This window comes from Gopherus evgoodei, chromosome 2 (assembly GCF_007399415.2).
Source record: "Gopherus evgoodei ecotype Sinaloan lineage chromosome 2, rGopEvg1_v1.p, whole genome shotgun sequence".
NCBI classification, from domain to species: Eukaryota; Metazoa; Chordata; order Testudines; family Testudinidae; genus Gopherus; species Gopherus evgoodei.
In genome coordinates, this window is record NC_044323.1 from 207,383,891 (window position 1) to 207,403,738 (window position 19,848).

The 19,848-nt window shown below is 45.2% G+C and overlaps 1 protein-coding gene across 1 annotated transcript in view; it reads right to left on the reverse strand.

Moving 5' to 3' along the window:
- The window catches only part of PTPRM (protein tyrosine phosphatase receptor type M), a 719,823-nt gene that overhangs the window by 532,991 nt on the left and 166,984 nt on the right, over nt 1–19,848 (reverse strand). The window contains 1 exon segment of the mRNA XM_030552787.1: nt 10,733–10,854. Coding sequence (XP_030408647.1) covers nt 10,733–10,742 — 10 coding nt within the window. The 5' untranslated portion in view covers nt 10,743–10,854.

The following is a 19,848-nucleotide window of genomic DNA, read 5'->3' on the forward strand; positions in this document are numbered from 1 at the left end:
GGAAAGGAGCCTGAGATCAGGCAGAGGGCAGATTGTAATTGGATGAAGAAATTTTTTCTTCTACAGCCTATTATTTCATTATATGGTACAAACACATTGGGGGGAGGAGGTGGCATCTCTAGGGACCATATTAGCAGGAATCCCAGCCAAGGGACAATTAACCTAAAACAAAAACTCAGCTCCTAACCCAGTCTGCTAGTAAGAGGTCAGATATTGATCACTGGTCCAAAATAATTCCTTATGCTCTTCATACGTTTTCCTGCAGCTATAACAGGATTTAATCATTTGCACAATTTTCAGTAAGGCATGCATGCCATTATGTCAAAGTAACAAGGGGCAGGAATTCAGTCGGGCTATGCAGTTAGATGTAACTACTGAATATTATACTATGTTAATCAAATCTGGTTTTCTAATATCATTTATAAAAGATAAAAGTTCATAAAGTAAGAATGTGAGGAGAGAGATGGAGGGTTAGAGAGAAGGAATGGCCACCATTGGTATAGAATTTTCATGTGCAGGAATAAGATGATGTAATTGTGAAGCCAAATTTACAGTTTAAATGAATTTATTTTCATCGTGTGAACATCTTTTCTGAAATAAGTTACTAAACTAAACTCTAAAACTAAACTGTTTATTTCAGCTGACTCCCTGTACACTTGACTCGTAACCAGGGCCAGCTCCAGACCCCAGCACGCCAAGCGCTTGCTTGGGGCGGCATGCCATGGGGACGCCCTGCCGATTGCTGGGAGGGCGGCAGGCGGCTCCCGTGGACCTCCCGCAGGCACCGGAGCCACGGGACCAGCGAGCTGCAGAGCGCCCCCTGCAGCGTGTCGCCATGCTTGGCACGGCGAAATGGCTAGAGCCGGCCCTGCTCGTAATACTTTAAACAAATATTCAGGCTATATGATTTTGTGTATAAATGCACAAATTTCATTCCTTTCTTGGTCTGTTCTATCCATTTTCAGATTAACATCTATAGTAAATTGATGATAGTTTCCAAATAAAACAGGACACTGAATGCTCCTACTTCTTTTAGTAACAATTAATTCATTATTTATGTTTGCAGTGCAGTAGCATGCCAAGGCCCCAATTAAGATCAGAACCCCATTGTGCAAAGTGTTGTAAAAACACATTTGATTCCAGCTTTTATTTTTAATGCAGTTCAGAAAGATGTTACAACACTGTAAATCTGACAAAAGAATTTTGGTAAATATTAGGAATTCTAAAAATCCTCTCTTTTTTTTGCAATATAATACTTCTTATTTTTGGTCCTATTTAAATAGTTTACTGCTTAAAGCTAACACAGCTATCTATTTGAAGCAGAGCTATCTTAACCTTTAATAGTCTCTGTGGAGTAAAATAAATCAAATACCCAATTCAAGAACTAAATGGTGTGCTTCCCCCCACTGCCACCTAATTAATATGAAATGTTATATTTTGACATCAACTCACTCACTGAAGCATACTGCCTAAAATTAGCCATGTCATATACATTAATTTTGCTGTTGCCAAGGGACTACTGAACTGAGTGTACTTGTTTTAGTCTAGTATTTTAATACTGTGGCATAAAACTTTTTGCTGTGAAAGTCAAGAATTCCCCACAAACCATTAATCTAAGATGTTCTATTCATTACCATCAGAAATTAGTTTTTCTAAAATATGTAGCTCAGAAACTGCTGACAAACTACTTCAAATCAATTTTTTTTAACATTTCGAATAACTCATTGTTCAAGGCTAACTGAAAATTAATTAAAATTGTCAAGAAAACGATTTGAACAAGAAGAAAAGAAAAAAAATGTCTACACCAAGTGACGAGAAAAAATTGATACTACTTGACTGGATCTCTGCCCTTGAATCTGTTGCCTTTATTGTTTGACAAATGAAAATTCCTCTGCTCTCAAAGGGGTTTTTGACCTTTCAAAGCATCAGTATGTATGTCCTTTCCAGAGAGCAATTGTCCATGTTCTTGTCCAGAACTCCGAGAACATTTCACTTCCTTTCTGAATGGAGAGAAAAGAGCTCCTTAATCTCTCAAATATAATTTATTCCCAAATTAAATATCCATGTAACTAGATAACCAGGAAGTTAACACATAAAGGATTTTCACCTCCCACTCTGACAGGAAGGCAGGAGGACAAAGAATCAAGTCAAGTGACATATGATAAATTATATTACATACAAGTCATTTTCCTTTCTCTAACAATAACACTACCTACATTAACTAGATCATCGTCCTTGGAAACTGAGCACCTTGAAAAGTACATTCATCAAATTGTAGTAGAGCAAAAACCCGTCTGAGGTGTTCCAAATAGCCCCAAATTGGGGAAACTTCCTGAAATCTCTTCCCTTACATGAACAGAAAGAGGGAAAGTTGACGAGAAACCCTCAAATAGACATTGAACTGTTAGCACCATGACGACTCTGAGGACAAGAAGATATGGTTTGTACTGAAAGCAATTCAAGTATTAAGATATTGATTCTTTTGCACTAGCACCTGTTTGAGAAATTTTACTATTCATTAATAAAATGCTCTAGAAATTTATATAGCAAGTGGCAGGGCTAGACGACAAGGACCAACTTTATAAGGAATCTTCTAAAACATCCTTAAACAAGTAGGATGAACTCTAACACGAAGGTCAAATCCCAGTAGTCAGTCAGTCAACAGGAGCATTTGTTTTAAAGAGTTCTAATTTAGACATAGGAAACCGAAAGGAAAGTGGAAAGGCATTTCAGTGCAAGTGTCAACACCAGATCTGATTCCGTCTATAATAATAGATGACTGGCAGTGACAGATATATATCCAGAGAGCACCCTGGCTTTCCCTGCTTCTTGTTTTCTAGGAAGAAGGTCCATATAACTGCTGTAGATCCAAAATCCCAGGTTTTTGCAAGATTCCTAAGGATGTTTCTCCACTCCCCCCAACCAGCCATGTGCATTTCTACCACAGAGTATAACAACACTATCACTTACATCTGCCCCTCAAATTTCCCCAGCCCTTCCTATTCTCTTCTCTCCATCCAACAACCCCCTGCTCTCTGGTGAATAATATTTTCCATGCCCCCATGTATTTGGTGACCTCTGAGGATGTATTTAGGAAAGGGTGCATGGTAGATAACCACAAGTCAGCACATACTTTACACATCCATTGTCACACTGAATGAAACATTGGAACCAAGCAGTGCAGAACTGTAATGTTCAATGGGAGGTTAGGACCCATGAGATAATTCTCTTTGACAAAGTGGTCTGGCCAATTAAATTCATTAGACAACTACTGCTATAAACTTACTAAGAATCAGCCATGTCGATTAGACCCTAAACTCTCCTTTTATATCACTTAGTTGGCAGAATTATTATAATAGGTTGAAGAAGGGATCTTTGAACAATAGATGCATGTACTAAAGGACTATTATGTACGCTCATGCAGTGATTGCTTCTAATAGTTTTTATGTATTTTTAAAAATACACTTTAATAGCATTTTCTTATTCTTATACAGAGAAGACAATTAATGGGATTTCAAGCAAACCCCTAAGGTATAGTACTGGGATGTTACGGCACTAAATTATCTGGGACATTAATGAAACAACAACCACCACCACCACCACCAGTCTGTAAGGCTATCAAACCGTCTGGGTATATTTAAAATAGAAATAATTTTCTTACATAGTGTGAGGATAATACATAATAGCTGGTGCTGTTCATTAATACAGAGGAAGTGCTGTACTGTTAAAAACCACTACACTCAGGAGGTGATGTTTTTATTTTTGGCATTCGAAGGTGGATAGCAATGACTACATGACGTCTCGATATCTAAAAGCTACCCAGCCAACATCACAGGAGTTGGCAGTCAGGGAGTACAGAAGGGACCCACAGGAGGGCATCCTTGAAAATAATCAATAATGAATTTTATATCCATGAATGTTTTCAACCCTGAGGCACAGGTCTCAATTCTTACATGTGGGGTAGAGGATACAGGCAAAAGAGCATTTCATGGAAATAGAATAAAATAAATATTGCATTGGAATAAGACGGTTACTCACCTTTGTAACTGTTGTTCTTTGAGATGTGTTGCTCACATCCATTCCAGTTAGGTGTGCGCGCCGCGCGTGCACGTTCGTCGGAAACTTTTTACCCTAGCAACTCCAGTGGGCCGGCAGGTCGCCCCCTGGAGTGGCGCCGCGATGGCGCCCAATATATATCCCTGCCGGCCCGCCCGCTCCTCAGTTCCTTCTTGCCGGCTACTCCGACAGTGGGGAAGGAGGGCGGGTGTGGAATGGATGTGAGCAACACATCTCGAAGAACAACAGTTACAAAGGTAAGTAACCGTCTTTTCTTCTTCGAGTGATTGCTCACATCCATTCCAGTTAGGTGACTCCCAAGCCATACCTAGGCGGTGGGGTCGGAGTGAGAAGTCGCGGCACGGAGCACTGCAGTTCCGAAGGCCGCATCCTCCCTCGACTGCTGGACCAGGGCGTAGTGGGAAGCAAAGGTGTGGACCGATGACCAGGTCGCTGCCCGACAGATTTCCTGGATGGGCACGCGGGCGAGGAAAGCCAGCGACGACGCCTGCGCCCTGGTAGAATGCGCAGTCACACGGCCCGTAGGGACATGGGCCAAGTCATAACAGGTCCTGATACAGGACGTAACCCAAGAGGATACCGTCTGGGAGGAGATAGGAAGCCCTTTCATACGATCTGCTACCGCCACGAAAAGCTGGGGGGATTTTCGGAAGGGCTTAGTCCTCTCTATGTAGAACGCGAGAGCCCTACGGACATCCAGCGAGTGGAGCTGCTGCTCCCTGCCTGAGGAGTGAGGTTTGGGAAAAAAACCGGAAGGAAAATCTCTGGTTGACGTGGAAGGCTGAGACCACCTTGGGCAGAAAAGCAGGGTGTGGTCTCAGCTGCACCTTGTCCCTGTGGAAGACCGTATATGGGGGGTCTACCACAAGAGCTCGGAGCTCCGACACCCGTCTAGCTGAGGTGATAGCCACTAGAAAGGCAGTTTTCCAAGAGAGGTAGAGCAGGGAGCAAGTAGCTAACGGATCAAAGGGGGGCCCCATGAGCCGGGACAACACCAGGTTAAGATCCCAGGTTGGAGCAGGGGGACGGACGTTAGGGAATAAACGTTCCAGCCCTTTCAGGAATCTCGACACCGTCGGGTGAGAAAAAACGGAGCGACCGTCCGCACCCGGGTGAAAGGTGGAGATAGCTGCTAGGTGGACTCGCAACGACGATAAGGCCAGACCTTGCCCTTTGAGGGACCAAACGTAGTCTAAGATTTCGGTTACCGAAACTTCCATAGGGCGGAGATTTCTCTCTACGCACCAACAGGAGAAGCGCTTCCATTTCGCCGAATATGTGGCTCTTGTGGACGGTTTCCTGCTGCTCAAGAGCACCTCTCTCACAGGCGTGGAGCAGCGCAGCTCGGAACCAGTCAGCCACGCAGGAGCCACGCCGCTAGGTGCAGCGACTGCAGGTCTGGGTGACAGAGGGTCCCGTGGTCCTGGGTAATCAGGTCCGGATGAAGGGGCAGGGGAACTGGGTCGGCTATGGCCAAGTCCAGCAGCATGGTGTACCAGTGCTGCCTGGGCCATGCCGGGGCCACCATGATCACGAGAGCCCTGTCTCTGCGCACCTTCAGGAGGACCTTGTGGACCAGAGGGAACGGGGGAAACGCATAGTACAGGTGGGTCGACCACTGGATGAGGAAGGCATCCGCTATCGACCCCGGCTCCCTGCCCTGAAAGGAGCAGAACGCTTGGCACTTCCTGTTCCCCTTGGACGCGAAGAGGTCCACCCGGGGATAACCCCACCTCCGGAAAATGGAGAGAGCGACGTCCGGGCGAAGGGACCACTCGTGTGACAGGAAGGATCTGCTCAATCGATCCGCCAGCGTGTTCCATACTCCAGGGAGGAAGGAAGCCCTGAGGTGAATGGAGTGGGCTACGCAAAAGTCCCAGAGTCGTATCGCCTCGTGGCACAGGGAGGAGGACCTGGTGCCGCCCTGCTTGTTGATATAGTACATGGTCGTCGTGTTGTCCGTGAACACGGCGACACAACGACCCTGAAGCTGATGACAGAACGCTTGACAAGCAAGGCGGACCGCTCTCAACTCCCGCATGTTGATGTGTAGCCCCACCTCCTCCTGGGACCACAGGCCCTGTGTCCGCAGGGCCCCTAGGTGGGCCCCCCAGCCTAGATCTGAGGCATCCGTTGTCAGGGATACCGAGGGCTGAGAGGGGTGGAAGGGAAGACCCGCACATAATACGGACTGGTCTAACCACCAGCCGAGAGAATCTAAGACCTTCTGGGGGATTGTGACTAACATGTCTAACGGTTGCCTTGCCGGCCTGTAATGACTGATAAGCCACAGCTGGAGAGGCCTCATGTGGAGCCGAGCGTAGTCGATCACAAAGGTGCACGCCGCCATGTGGCCTAACAGGGTTAGACATGTCCTCACTGACGTCAATGGGGCTGACCGCAAACGTTGAACGATCGCCGCCATGGTCTGAAACCGTTGCAGAGGCAGGGAGGCCCTGCCCACAGTGGCATCCAGGACGGCCCCGATAAATTCCACCTTCTGCGTGGGCCTCACGGTGGACTTGTCTGTGTTTATCAAGAGGCCCAGACTTGCAAACATGCCGGTGATCACGCGGACATGGCTGTTGACTTGCTGTTCCGACGTGCCCCGAATCAACCAGTCGTCCAGATAAGGGAACACGTGGACACGGTTGCGCCGAAGATGCGCCACGACAACTGCCATGCATTTTGTAAACACCCTCGGGGCCGTGGACAGGCCGAATGGGAGGACTGCAAACTGATAATGAAGAGCCCCCACAACGAAGCGGAGAAAGCGTCTGTGGCGTGGCCAAATGGCAATGTGGAAATACGCGTCCTGCATGTCGAGGGCGGCGTACCACTCTCCCGGATCCAGGGATGGAATAATGGTCCCCAGGGATACCATGCGGAACTTCAACTTCACGAGGTATTTGTTGAGTTCTCGCAGGTCGAGGATAGGCCTGAGGCCCCCCTTGGCCTTGGGGATCAGAAAGTAGCGGGAATAAAACCCCTTGCCTTTCTCGTTTTCCGGAACCGCCTCTATAGCTCCTTTGCTGAGGAAGCGTCTGCACCTCCTGCCGAAGGAATTGCTCGTGAGAGGGGGTCCCTGAAGAGGGACGAGGAGGGCGGGAAGGAGGAAATGAAACAAACTGCAGGCGGATCCTGTCTGCACCATGCTCAAGACCCAGCGGTCCGATGTTATTTGGGACCAAGCGGGAGGAAAAACGAAAGGCGGTTGGAAAACGGGGGGGAAGGATCCATAGGGGAAACTGTTACCGCGCCCTCGGGCGCACCTTCAAAATGAAGGCTTAGGACCAGGCGGGGGTTTTGAGGAGCCTTGGTTCTGCCCCCCTTGGTTCCCCGACTGTCTGCGCTTCCGTTCCTGCCGCGGCGCCTGTAAAGGTCCTGCCGCTGGCGGAACTGGGAAAACGGCCTACGTTGCTTCTGTTGTTGCGACCTAAAGGGTCTACGCTGCGTCCGGGGGTGTGCATCCCGAGGGACCGCATAATAACCCGGTTGTCTTTTAGACTCTTGAGTCTGGGGTCTGTCTTATCAGAAAACAGGGCCCTGGCCTCGAAAAGGAAGGTCCTGTATGGTATGCTGGAGCTCCGGCGGAAGTCCGGAAACCTGCAGCCAGGAGATGCGACGCATCGTAACTCCTGACGCGAGGGTACGGGCAGCCGAGTCCGCAGCGTCCAAGGAGGCTTGTAAGGCCGTGCGTGCGACCTTCTTGCCTTCGTCCAAGATGGCCGTAAACTCTTGGCGGGCATCCTGTGGCAGCAGCTCCTTAAATTTGTCCACTGCCACCCAGGAATTAAAGGCATATCTGCTCAGCAGGGCCTGCTGGTTGGAGACCCTGAGCTGCAGCGCCCCAGCCGAATACACCTTACGGCCAAGGAGGTCCACCCGCCTGGCTTCTCTGGATTTGGGGGCTGGAGCCTCCTGGCCGTGACGCTCCCTATCGTTCACTGATTGCACCACCAGTGAACCCGGAGTCGGGTGTACATGGAGAATATTCGTATCCCCTAGAAGGGGCCATGTACTTCCTCTCGACCCCTTTCGCTGTCGGAGGGATGGAGGCCGGGGGACTGCCAGATGGTATTGGCGTTGGCCTGGATGGTCCGTATGAAGGGCAGGGCGACCCTGGTGGGAGCATCAGAAGAGAGGATGGTTACAATTGGATCCTCTATCTCCGAGACCCTCCTCTGCCTGCAGACTCAGATTTTGAGCCAAGCGCCTGAGGAGGTCTTGGTGCGCCCTGAGATCCAGCGGGGGGGGACTGTTTGGAGGATGGTACCCGCCACCGCCTCATCCGGGGAGGAGGAAGATGAGACCCAGGCACGAGAGTGGTCTAACTGAGGGTCTTTCCTCAGCCCTCGCTCTCTGCCTCCGGAGCCGTAGCGGAAGTCCTTCTGCTTGGACCCTTCCTCCCCTTCCGGGGAGGGAGGGGGGCGAGACAACGAGGCTTCAGGGGCCCTACGCTCCGCAGTCGCCGGTCTAGCAGGGAGCTGCTGGGGGCCCTGGGCCTGATGGTATGCCCAGGGTGTCCAGAATCCCCACTGTTGTGGGCCTTGGTCCTGCAGCGGCGGATCACCGAACAGCGCCGCCTGCCTGTCGGTGCCCAGCGCATACCCGCTGTCCGTCTGGGACGATACGGACGGCTGTCTCGAGGGCCATGGTGGGGCCGACCTGGATGGTAAGGGTCTGCGCGGGCCGGCACGGAAGATCGTCTCGGTGCCGGGACCGGTGCCGGGAGTCATATCGGTGCCGGGATCGGGATCGGGACCGGGATCTGTCAGGTGCCGGGATCCTGATCAGTACCAGGCGCCGCTTCGGTGCCGGGACCTGCCACCAGCTCGGTGCGGGAGGTCGACCGGGACCTGCCACCAGCTCGGTGCCGGGAAGGTCGACCGGGACCTGCCACCAGCTCGGTGCCGGGAGGTCGACCGGTTGCGGCGAGTAGCGTCGGGACCGCTCCTGGAATCGCGGTGCCGGTGTCGACGGACTGGAGCCTGACCGCGACCGTCTCGATGCCGACCGGTGCCACGAGTGCGACCGGTACCGCTGAGGGGAGCGGTGCCGGGACTGCGAGCGGCGTCGGGATCTGGAGCGCCCAAGACGTCGGGACCTGGATCGTGAACGACTGTCTCTGGGCGGTGCCGATATCATGGGCTTGCCTCTGGACACGACCCGCACCGGAGGTACCGGGGGTGGCAGCCGAGTGGGCTCAGTCAGGGCAATAAGGTCCCGAGCCGAGGCGAAGGTCTCCGGTGTGGACGGGACCACTATCTCAACCCCAGATCTCATGGGGGAGCTCGGCGGGTACCGGACTCAACGGACCCGCTGGCCCGGAGTCAACGGTGCTGACGGTGCCGGCGGCGCACGGCCGATGTCGAGGCCGGGCGCTCTAGCCGGGTCTTCCTGGCGGAGTATCAGACTTCGACGGCCTTGGCTCTGACTCCAGTGCCGGAGAGGGTCGGTGCCGAGGAGTCTTCTCGGTGCCAGAGCGATCCGGTGCCGGTGCCGATACCACGGCCTGCGAAGCCGTCGGGTCAAGTGCCGCCTCCATTAGGAGAGTTCGGAGCCTTTGATCCCTCTCCTTCTTTGTCCTCGGCTTAAAGGCCTTACAGATGCGGCACTTGTCGGATCTGTGCGATTCCCCGAGGCACTTCAGGCACGCTTCGTGGGGATCGCTGGTAGGCATGGGCTTCTTGCAGGCCGCACACTGCTTGAAGCCCGGCGAAACAGGCATGAGCCTGGCGCCGGGTGCCGGGAAGGGCTAAGCCCCCGGCAAAGAACTACTTAGCAACTATTTAACTTAACTATCTGCTTAACAAACTAATTAACAACTATAATGGAACTAGAGATGAACGATAGATAAACGATAGAGAACTAGGAGAGCTAGGGACGTGGAGGACAGCTATGCCGCGCTCCACAGTTCCAACGACCGACACGGCGGTAAGAAGGAACTGAGGAGCGGGCGGGCCGGCAGGGATATATATTGGGCGCCATGGCGGCGTCACTCCAGGGGGCGACCTGCCGGCCCACTGGAGTTGCTAGGGTAAAAAGTTTCCGACGAACGTGCACGCACGGCGCGCACACCTAACTGGAATGGATGTGAGCAATCACTCGAAGAAGAACTAGGGATTGTGGCCACAGCACATTCCCTTCATGAGATACCACAATCAAAATGCTTTTTAAATACTGTGTGCATACAGCACATATAATAAGCAGAACTTTGTTCAGTATTTTGCATCTGGCCCCTTATTTAGTCTTTTTTTGAGTGTTGCTCTTCAAAACAGTTTGTATTACCTTTCAGTTTGTTTAAAAAAAAATATTAAAACCATCTTTGTTTTCCCTCCAAGATTTTTTTCCCTTTGAATATTCCTTTTTAAAAGATTTCTATCTACTACTACTACTACAATATTAATTTTTATTCCTTCATTGTAGTTTTCTTCTCTCTTCCCTAATTACAGGTATCAAAGTTTGAAACCTTTTGCCTACAGTTTTAACCATAACAAAATATAATTTCGTTTTGCACAGTTAACCAAATCACATTTAAGAGCTAAGTACTACAACTGCAATAAGATTTAGATAAAGCAATGTTCTATCAATAGCACTGTCACACAGCGCTACAAGCCTAAAATGAAAGAAAAGGAGTTTCAGCTGAAACAACCTGATGGCATCCATGGATCAGATGAGGGCTTTAACAGTGTGTTCACCTGGTCCCAGTTAAGATCATCATCATCAGATTGACTATATCCACAGGAGCTAAATGGCTCATCGAAGAACAACCTCCTGTAAAATAAATGCACAGGTACAAATTAATCAAGCAAGCAACTATCAGATGAGTTTACTCCTTTCGAATCATTTGGATACCAAACTGAATTTGAGTTTCTTAGAATAAATAATCATATGACTATTTTATGGTCATGATAGATTCACAGAAAATAGGAAACAGACTTTTTGCTGTGAAAAACTGATCTCAGAGGGCACAAAAAAGAAATTTAGAGTTTCAGTCAATGTTTCACTTACTATTTGGTTGTCCAGTACAAAAAAAAAAGGAGTACAAGAGAACTCCAAGTATGCAAATCAAAAACAATCTGAGGGCACATGCCTTCAGCACTGAGCACTGGCTGGAGCCAACAGACCTGACCCTGAAGATCACATCTTTGACAGCAAGCAGGAGAGAAGGGAGAAGAAAACACAGGCAGCTCTGGAGAAAATTCTCCAAAAAGAAACAGTACTGTTTCTGTGTTTTCCTTTCCTTCCTCCTCAGTTGTCCAGTCATCAGAGCAGGATCCTTGTTTCAGGGGACTAGAACATTCAAAGGCAGAGCAGAGGAAAAATAAAATATCAAGCATAACGATGAAAGAAAACCTAGAATGTCTGCTCACTTTTATAGTTGCTAGAGCTTTATTTTGTTAACAGTACTGTTTCACTCCTCAACCTCCTAGAGAATACATTATGAACATAGTAAGGGTCCAGTAACCACAACGGAAATGGAAATTCTTTGTTTCTTTTCTCAGGTGTGTAAGCATTCTTAACATAGTTCTGTTCATTAAGGTCACTAAAATGTGTTTATAAAATGCTATCTTGTCCCCTGACGTCTGCCATTTTACTCCATGAAAACGAAACTTTGTGGAAAAAAAATACAGCCAGAGTCATGCATACTCCAGTCCACATTAAAACAGGTGATGCACTTGTTCATATGAAATTAAACTTCGGGGCTGTCCCTCAATTTTGAGACCAGTCTGCACAGACATAAAAGACCTAAATTTGCCAAGCTTCACTGAAAAGGGAGCTTCAAACAAAATATAGATACAAAACCTTAAAAAGACCCTGAATTGCTTCTACAATATTATTAAATCCATGACTAAAGAGTTTCCAAAATACTTTAAGGAAATAAATGAGTTATGGATAAAATAAACAAAATATAAGCAAAACAGTCTTACCACAACCCACAAGAAGAGCCTAGGTGTATTACTGCCTTCCTGTTACATACTGCTGGCTCTGAAGTGACCAGACAGCAAGTATGAAACATTGGGACAGAGGGTAGTGGGTAATAGAAGCCTATATAAGAAAAAGCCCTGAATATCAGGACTGTCCCTATAAAATCAGGACATCTGGTCACCCTAGCTAGCTCATAACTGAGAAATGAGACAACTATAAAATTATTTTTTTCATTAATGAACAGTCAATAAAGCAACTCTTCCTTCCCCTCCCCCTCACCTAAATACTGCCATCTGTTTTCCTTTTATTGTGAATCTCACTTAACATACTGTGTATGCCCTAGTTCAGAGGCATAGGTCAACCTACACTGTTCTAAACCATGCTATGTAGAAGAGTCTTATTCATTAGCTCTAGGTATGCCAGGGAAATTAACACCAATCGACACTGTCTTTCTGTATCACTTTTAGGAGTACAGAGTCTCAAATAGATATTCCATTGGGACCAAAAAACTCATTAAAGAACTTACAGCATGAAACTCAATCGTTCACCTTGACAACAGATTTAAGTCATCACTCTTACCAAGTTTATCAAATTCAGAAATAAAACAGATTTGTTTAAAGCATGAAGCGACATCTGTAACATTTTTGGTGGGAAGGTCTAAACTATTATGCAGTCATTTGCAGGACATATGCTCCAATGTTCACATAAATATTACTTGATGTAGTAAATTTTGTCTAGGTGCCTAGTTTCAGACACAGAGCAAAGCAGACTTGACCTTGCATTTCACAGTCTGAAGAGAAAAATATGCATGAATTTTTTATAGGGAATGTCTCTCAGAAAAGGGATCCAGAGAAAACCCAGGGGATGGTTCAAGGGATGATTTACAAAGTAAATACTGGAAGAATACATATGACCAAATAAAAAGTTAGCACTACATTAGGATTTACAGTTGAAAAAGTATAGTGTATCAATTTAATTCTCTCCATTATGAAAAGGTCTTTATGAACTGAAATGGTACATAAAAATATCCATTCTTTCCTAAACCCAGGATAAGAACAGAGCTCCTAGAAAGTCAATACTTGTAAAAAGTGAAAATTTTGTGAATTTTATATGGCCATTAGATGTTTCTCCCATTCTCTCCAGTTATGAAGTTCACATAAATATAGATAAACAGAATTGAGAAGATGGGAAGACCTACAAGTCCATCCAGGCCATCTTTCTCTGCCAATGCAGGAGCATTTCTCACCACAGCATTTCTACTGTTTTCCCTCATTTCGCTTGTGAAACTATTGCAAAGTCATACATCATGAAGTCTGATAATTTGTATAGGGTTTTTTTTCCTATTACTGACCATATGTGTTTCCCCAAATAACTGCTCTCCATCTTTGGCATTTATACCCATCAAACACTTGACAGTCATCGCCTTATATATATTTAGCTCTTTTAAAAGTTAAATTAATCTAATCTTCACACATGGACACGATATGTAAGAGGAAGACTTAATATGAACTTTTACATTCTATGCTACCACAGTGACCAAGTTATCACACTGGAAGATAGCCTAGCCTTAAATAGTTAGGTAAGAAGACAACTGAACTGACTGAAGTACATAAGATCCTTAATAGTACAGATGTCAACCCATGTTACCTGCTGCAAACCAATGCAGAGGTTAAGACATAGGTTAATACATTCAATTAGACAAAATTTGACTTATTAGAAAGTGTTTTGTAGATTAAAAACTGTGTGTCAGATACGTATACAGGGTGCAGGGGAACTTTCACAGGCTGAACTAAAACCTGAGGATATTTGAGAAACAAATGGAGAGCATAACTGAATGAGAGAACAAAATATTGACAATCAAGAATCATGTCAATCTGAATGGCTTTTTTTTGTTCGCAGGTAATTCTGATATTCACTTATAATTTAGTTAGAAATGTGGCAAAGCTGTTCATAAATAGGTCAAAACAGCTGACAACAATATCTTACACTCATTTCTAGTCAAGCTCTCCATCTTTCTTTTCTACTCCCTGTTTTGGCACAATGCTATTACTATACTTGGTATCTATCTGCACAAAATGAAGACTGAATGCTTTCCTTCTGCACTGATGTTCAGTTAATTGTACATGATATAGACAGACAACAAGGAAAAATATGCATCAATATTCCCAAACGACCTCAGTTCCTCATGTCTCTTCCACTTTTCTAGAAAAAACACTTGCAACCAACAAATTAGAGGATTGTTAATGCTCAGCTACAAATGTTTGATAGGTTTTACTTAAAATCATTATTCTATTTAACTGAGTTTATTTTAACAATTCAAATACAGAATACATCACCTTCTCTAAATCGTGTTTTCACTTCTGAATTTAATTGACAAAGGTGAATAAAATGCATCCTAACTTTAATCACATCTAGTGACACTGAGCACTGCAGAAACATGGTGATATACCTAACTCACAGAACTGGAAGGGAGCCTGAAAGGTCATTGAGTCCAGCCCCCTGCCTTTACTAGCAGGACCAGGTACTGATTTTGCCCCTAAGTAGCCTCTCAAAGATTGAACTCACAACCCTGGGTTTAGCAGACCAATGCTCAAGCCACTGAGCTATCCCTCCCCCTCCCTCATTATTTTTAAAGTTATACAATTTAATCAAGCAAAGCAATTTTCCTTGTTACCCTGGTATTAAAGTGTCCACAAGCTGAACTTTATTTTAAAAGTACTATTTCTAGACTTGCTGAAATATTTTAAAGAAAATAGTATGTGTCTGTTTCATTAAGGTTCTCTGGTTTGTACTGCTTTTATACAAATTTGTGGATTCTTGAGAAAAATTCAATGGACAAAGAGTTTATTGTTTCTTATAGATATTAAAAGCTGTGGCATTCAGAATGAATAAAATTGTCCTCAGTAATTGTAGTGTTGCATCCAGTTCACTTTATGCCACTGTGCAACTGTAGAACTCTATTTCTTGAGAAAAAATGTTCTGTTTTTACATGGCTAATTTATTGCAGATCTTGAATACACTGTTGGATTCAGCCAGAAAGTTAAGATAAAATAGAAGCTATTACTGACTTAATTTTTTCCAACAAGAATTAAGTTTTTCAAGGTATTTATTTTACATTAGGCTTATTGTATGGAAGGATACAACATAATTTTGAATGTTAAAAAGGCATTCAGGTTGGCAGTATGACACAACTCAACAAAAATAAAGAAATTCAAAGCTAAGCCAGACACTTTGCCTTGTTCCTGCTGTGTTTACATACCACAGGGATATCAGACCTCTTTGTGGTGTTTTATCCAAATATATGCTACAAAATGTAAGGGTAACGGCACATGTTACGGCTAGGAGTATCAGATTTAAATGTTAGTTGTTTTGCCAGGGAAATGTATGCAGGCTAACACAATGCACCATAACCAAGAACCCAAATACTCTGTGACAAATTAAATCCAATTTTCACTGTAAGGCTGGTTTCTGCAGCACTTCTATGAAAAGCAAATAGAAAATTCTGTGGCAGAGACAGGTAAACTCAGTTTGAGTTTACTGAATTAAACATGAACATGAATAATACAAGTAAAGCACTATTTATGTCCTGGTTGATATTAATTTTAATTTACATTTTGTTGTCCTCATATTTTCATTGTTTAATGTGGCACAGATGGTTGTGTTGTCGAAACATAACTACACTGTAAGAGATGTTGGAAGAGGATAAAGGTTTTAACAGCTAGTTCAAAGATATTTGGGGCTTTTGGCAGAAGAGAAGACATGGGAAGCAATTTGAGCTTTTAGCACCCATGAGGTATTGGTGCTTTTGGTAACGGGGAGAGGAAGCAATTCCTCTTTCCTCAATGACAGGCGCACAGGGCCAGTGGACTTTTTGGGGGGGGGGGGAAAGGGAGAGGGGCAGAGAGGAAGGGAATCCTATCTGTGATGGGATGCCCCCTGCCTTTGCAGCCCCTGCTGGAGGCCCCGCAGTCAGTCAAATTTGCAAAGACAGTGATCGCACTTAGATTGTCCTAATAAGGCTAGGCGAATGGGCAATTTTCAACAGACTTTTGTATTTAGGCATGTGGCTTACTGACTTACTTGGAAAGTCCTTTCTATGCAGATTCTTGACAAAACAATATAAAACTATTCCTTCAGTGCTATTATAGCCTATCAAGTTAAAAGGACTTTCCAGATGTCTTATTTCACAGATAATTATCACAACAAACTGCAACCGCCTCAAATGTGTCAATACAACTGACACATGTCTGCAATGAAGTACACATATAAAAAAATTCTTATAAACATTTTGCAAGAGAGGTCTCAAGCATGTGCAGCAACTCTTTTTGAAACCAAATAACTACTTCTATTTTGGGTTTTCAAAATATACAAAGACTTCAATTTGCAATATTGGGCTAATGTCCAGAGTTGTTAACAATACTCTAATATAAATTACTGGTTATAGAATCTGAAAAGAAATCTGTTGCATAAAATAAAAGCCTGATTACTTCTAGATTAATAGTGAGTGAATAATGTGGATATAGGGGAGAGGGGGCAGAGAGATTTTTCAAATGAAAATTGGGACACTATTCGCCATATTGTGTACGTGTAGGTTTGCATGTGTACAGGAATGGTTTTGACAAAGGGGGGGGGAGGGGGAAGCTGTCCTAGGACCATGGAAGGGTTTTATCAGCCTGGGATGCAGTTGTTGATGTGGAAAGTTTTATCCTGAGGGGTGTGGGAGGACTTTCACAGCTGGGATATGCTAGGGAGTTGCACTGGGGTGTATGGGTGGGCGAGTATGGGCACAGGCTTGTTCTGGAGCTTAGAAAGGTTTTGGGAGCTTCTCATAGTGGCTGGTAGAGTGGAGAATCCAATTTTGATGTTTCATTAAAGAGGGTCAAAAAGTTTTGATGACACTTCAAAAACAACCGAGAATTTTCATCAAACATTTGTTGCCATTCTGTCTGTTCTCCCACCCTCCACCCCTTTCAAAATGTTGTCAACACCAATATGTCTCTGCAAAACATTTCAACTACGGAGCAGCATATTTCAGCAATGTTCCAACCAACTAGAAAGCCCCTCTGAAAATCTGCCCAAATTTGTTCAAGTTACTATAAGACTTAAAAAAAAAAAAATCCATTTGCACATGCTCAGAGACTTCACAGATTTTAGTTGCTAAAACTCATGAAGATTGCACCCTCACTAAGCATACTTCATCTCCTCACATCTGCTGACTGGACTTTGCATGTGCCATGCTACCAAACCACCAAGTACGCGTTCTCAGCTCCTAGTGCTGACCAGACTGAATGCACCTTCCCCACAGTGGAATTGCCATGCTCCAGCCCAGGGGTGAAGCTGGCCTTTGCCTAAAATGGCCTTTCCCTGTAATGGCTGTCCTGGGCAGGATGGGTTAGGCCCCAGAACTGGGAATAGGGAACCTGTGCTCTCAATGACTCTCATCCTGACATCCAGGCAGCATGGGAGAAGAAGCTGTCTGATTCAAATGCAGACTAGACAAAGAATAGACCCAGGAGGAGGTAATGGAGTTGACTGGAACAATGAATGTAGTGAGGCTGGGACAAAGAGCCAGGAATGATGGAAACTGGATGGAGCCAAAGAAAGGGTTCGGGGAAGATTGGGTGAGAAACCTGGACAGGAAAACTAGGCCTGCGAGCCAGTGAGGAGAGGGAAATGGGAGACAGGCAAGCCAGGAAGGGAGAACAGCGACTAGCTGGGCATGAAGACTGGGAATTGGGGACAGGGGGAAGAGGGATTGGGACTCAGAGGAAACCCAGAAGGGGAGACTAGGATTGGCTGGGCAAAGAGACTGGGACAAGAAACCTACGGTTTAGGGGAGGCTAGGAGAATGGGATTGGGACAAAGAGCCAGGAGTGGAAAAAAGACAAGACATGACAGAATGGATTGGAGCAGGACAGAAGGGGTCAGACTTGGTCAAACAGGCAGAAGAGTCTATGCCAGGAGTCTGCAACCTTTCAGCAGTGGTGTGCCGAGTCTTCATTTATTCACTCTAATTTAAAGTTGTGTGAGCCAGTAATACATTTTAACGTTTTTAGAAGGTCTCTTTCTATAAGTCTATCATATATAATTAAACTATTGTTGTATGTAAAATGAAATTAAAATGCAGAGCCCCCCAGACCAGTGGCCAGGACCCAGGCAGTGAGAGTGCCAGTGAAAATCAGTTCACATGCCCCCTTTGGCATGCATGCCTTAGGCTGCCTACCCCTGGTCTATGCCCACTGTACAAATATTTTTCCAGTGTCTGGAAAAGGAAGCTAAAATTCCTGAGTCTCTCCATTCCCCTGCTATCAGCAAATATTTATAAACCCCACTGGTGAAGTATTTCATCACCCTCTAGTGTTGGTCCATATACAGGATAACAACCTACTTCTGCTATCAGTTATACTATAATCTCAAGGGGTAGAAGTCAGTTTGGTGAATCGAATGTTTCTGTCCCATCTTATGAACTATGTGGGCGTCAATATGATACTCCATGATGAAATTAGTTTGCTTTAAAAAAAAACCACACACACCTAGGAAATTATTATACATGAACTAGTTAAAAGAACATTATTAAGGTTGCAAAGTAGAACTCTTACTTTAGAAACTGCCAGATTGTGCAGGCAATCTTAATCTGGCCCTCTTGTGTGCATGCATTTTTTTCCACATGACTCCTGCCTCACTCAGATCAAAGGATAAATCTACTCTGGTGATGAATCAGAGCTGTGTAGTAAAGGAGGCTATTTCTATGCAGGACTCCCTTCCTCATTTGTTGCACAAGTTGGAAGGCATGCAGTGAATGAGGTAAGGGATTGCAGGAAGGAAAAAAGATGGTTTAACGATTAAGACAGTTGTATGCTGTTCAGGAAAACTAGTTTCTATTCATCCCTCTGCCACAGAGTTCCCGTGTGATGCTAGGCAAGTCACTTAAACTAAACTTTCCAGAGGTGGTAACTAATTGCGTGTTCCTCTTTCTGGGTGCCTTGATACATTAGAGTCTGATTTGCAGGAGTGGTGAGCACTCACAGCTGCCGCTGGGGTCAGTGAGAGCTCTGCCTTGAACATATGCAGTGCTATAGAATAAGTACTCTGAAAGAACAGATCTCAAATTGAGCACTCAAAATTAGTGGAAACTTTTGACCTTAATCTCTGTGTCTCAGCTTGCTATCTATAAAATGATAATACCCCACCATCTCACAAGGGTGTTGCAAAAATAAATTAATTTAGGTCTGTGAAGTACTCAGATATTGTAGTGATGAGTGCCACAGAAAAACCCATAATGAAATTATTAACTTGTCTACACAGCCCCACAGTTCAGGCTAAAGGGGTTTTGAACTGCGGTGCAAGGTCACATGCTGCGTTGAACCCCCCTACCCCCTATGTTTAAAAAGAGTACTATGTTAATGCGAATTAGCTACCTTTTGTTGGTGCTCACAGTGCCCACATGGGGGAGTTACAGTGCAGCACACAAGTGCAATTCAGACCCCTGCAGTCTGAAATATGGGGCTATGTAGCCATAGCCTCCCTCTCCAGAGATGGTTTGAATACTGTGCTGTACATAAGGCACGGGGCCATGCACTGAACACTGAGAATAAAGGAAACAATGAATACCTGCTCACTAAGTGAGTTCTGTGCACTGAATGAGGCAGAATTATTGTGGGGAAAATAACATGCAATCATATAATTCAAGAATGTCTCAGAATGCCTATGCACAAGAATGCCAAATTAAGGTTGCATACAGGCAACCTTCATTCTGGATTTCCCAACTTTGAGTGCTTGACTTTTCAGATTTAATTATTACGTTGTTTTGACAATTGTGTGTGTAATAGCTGTATATTA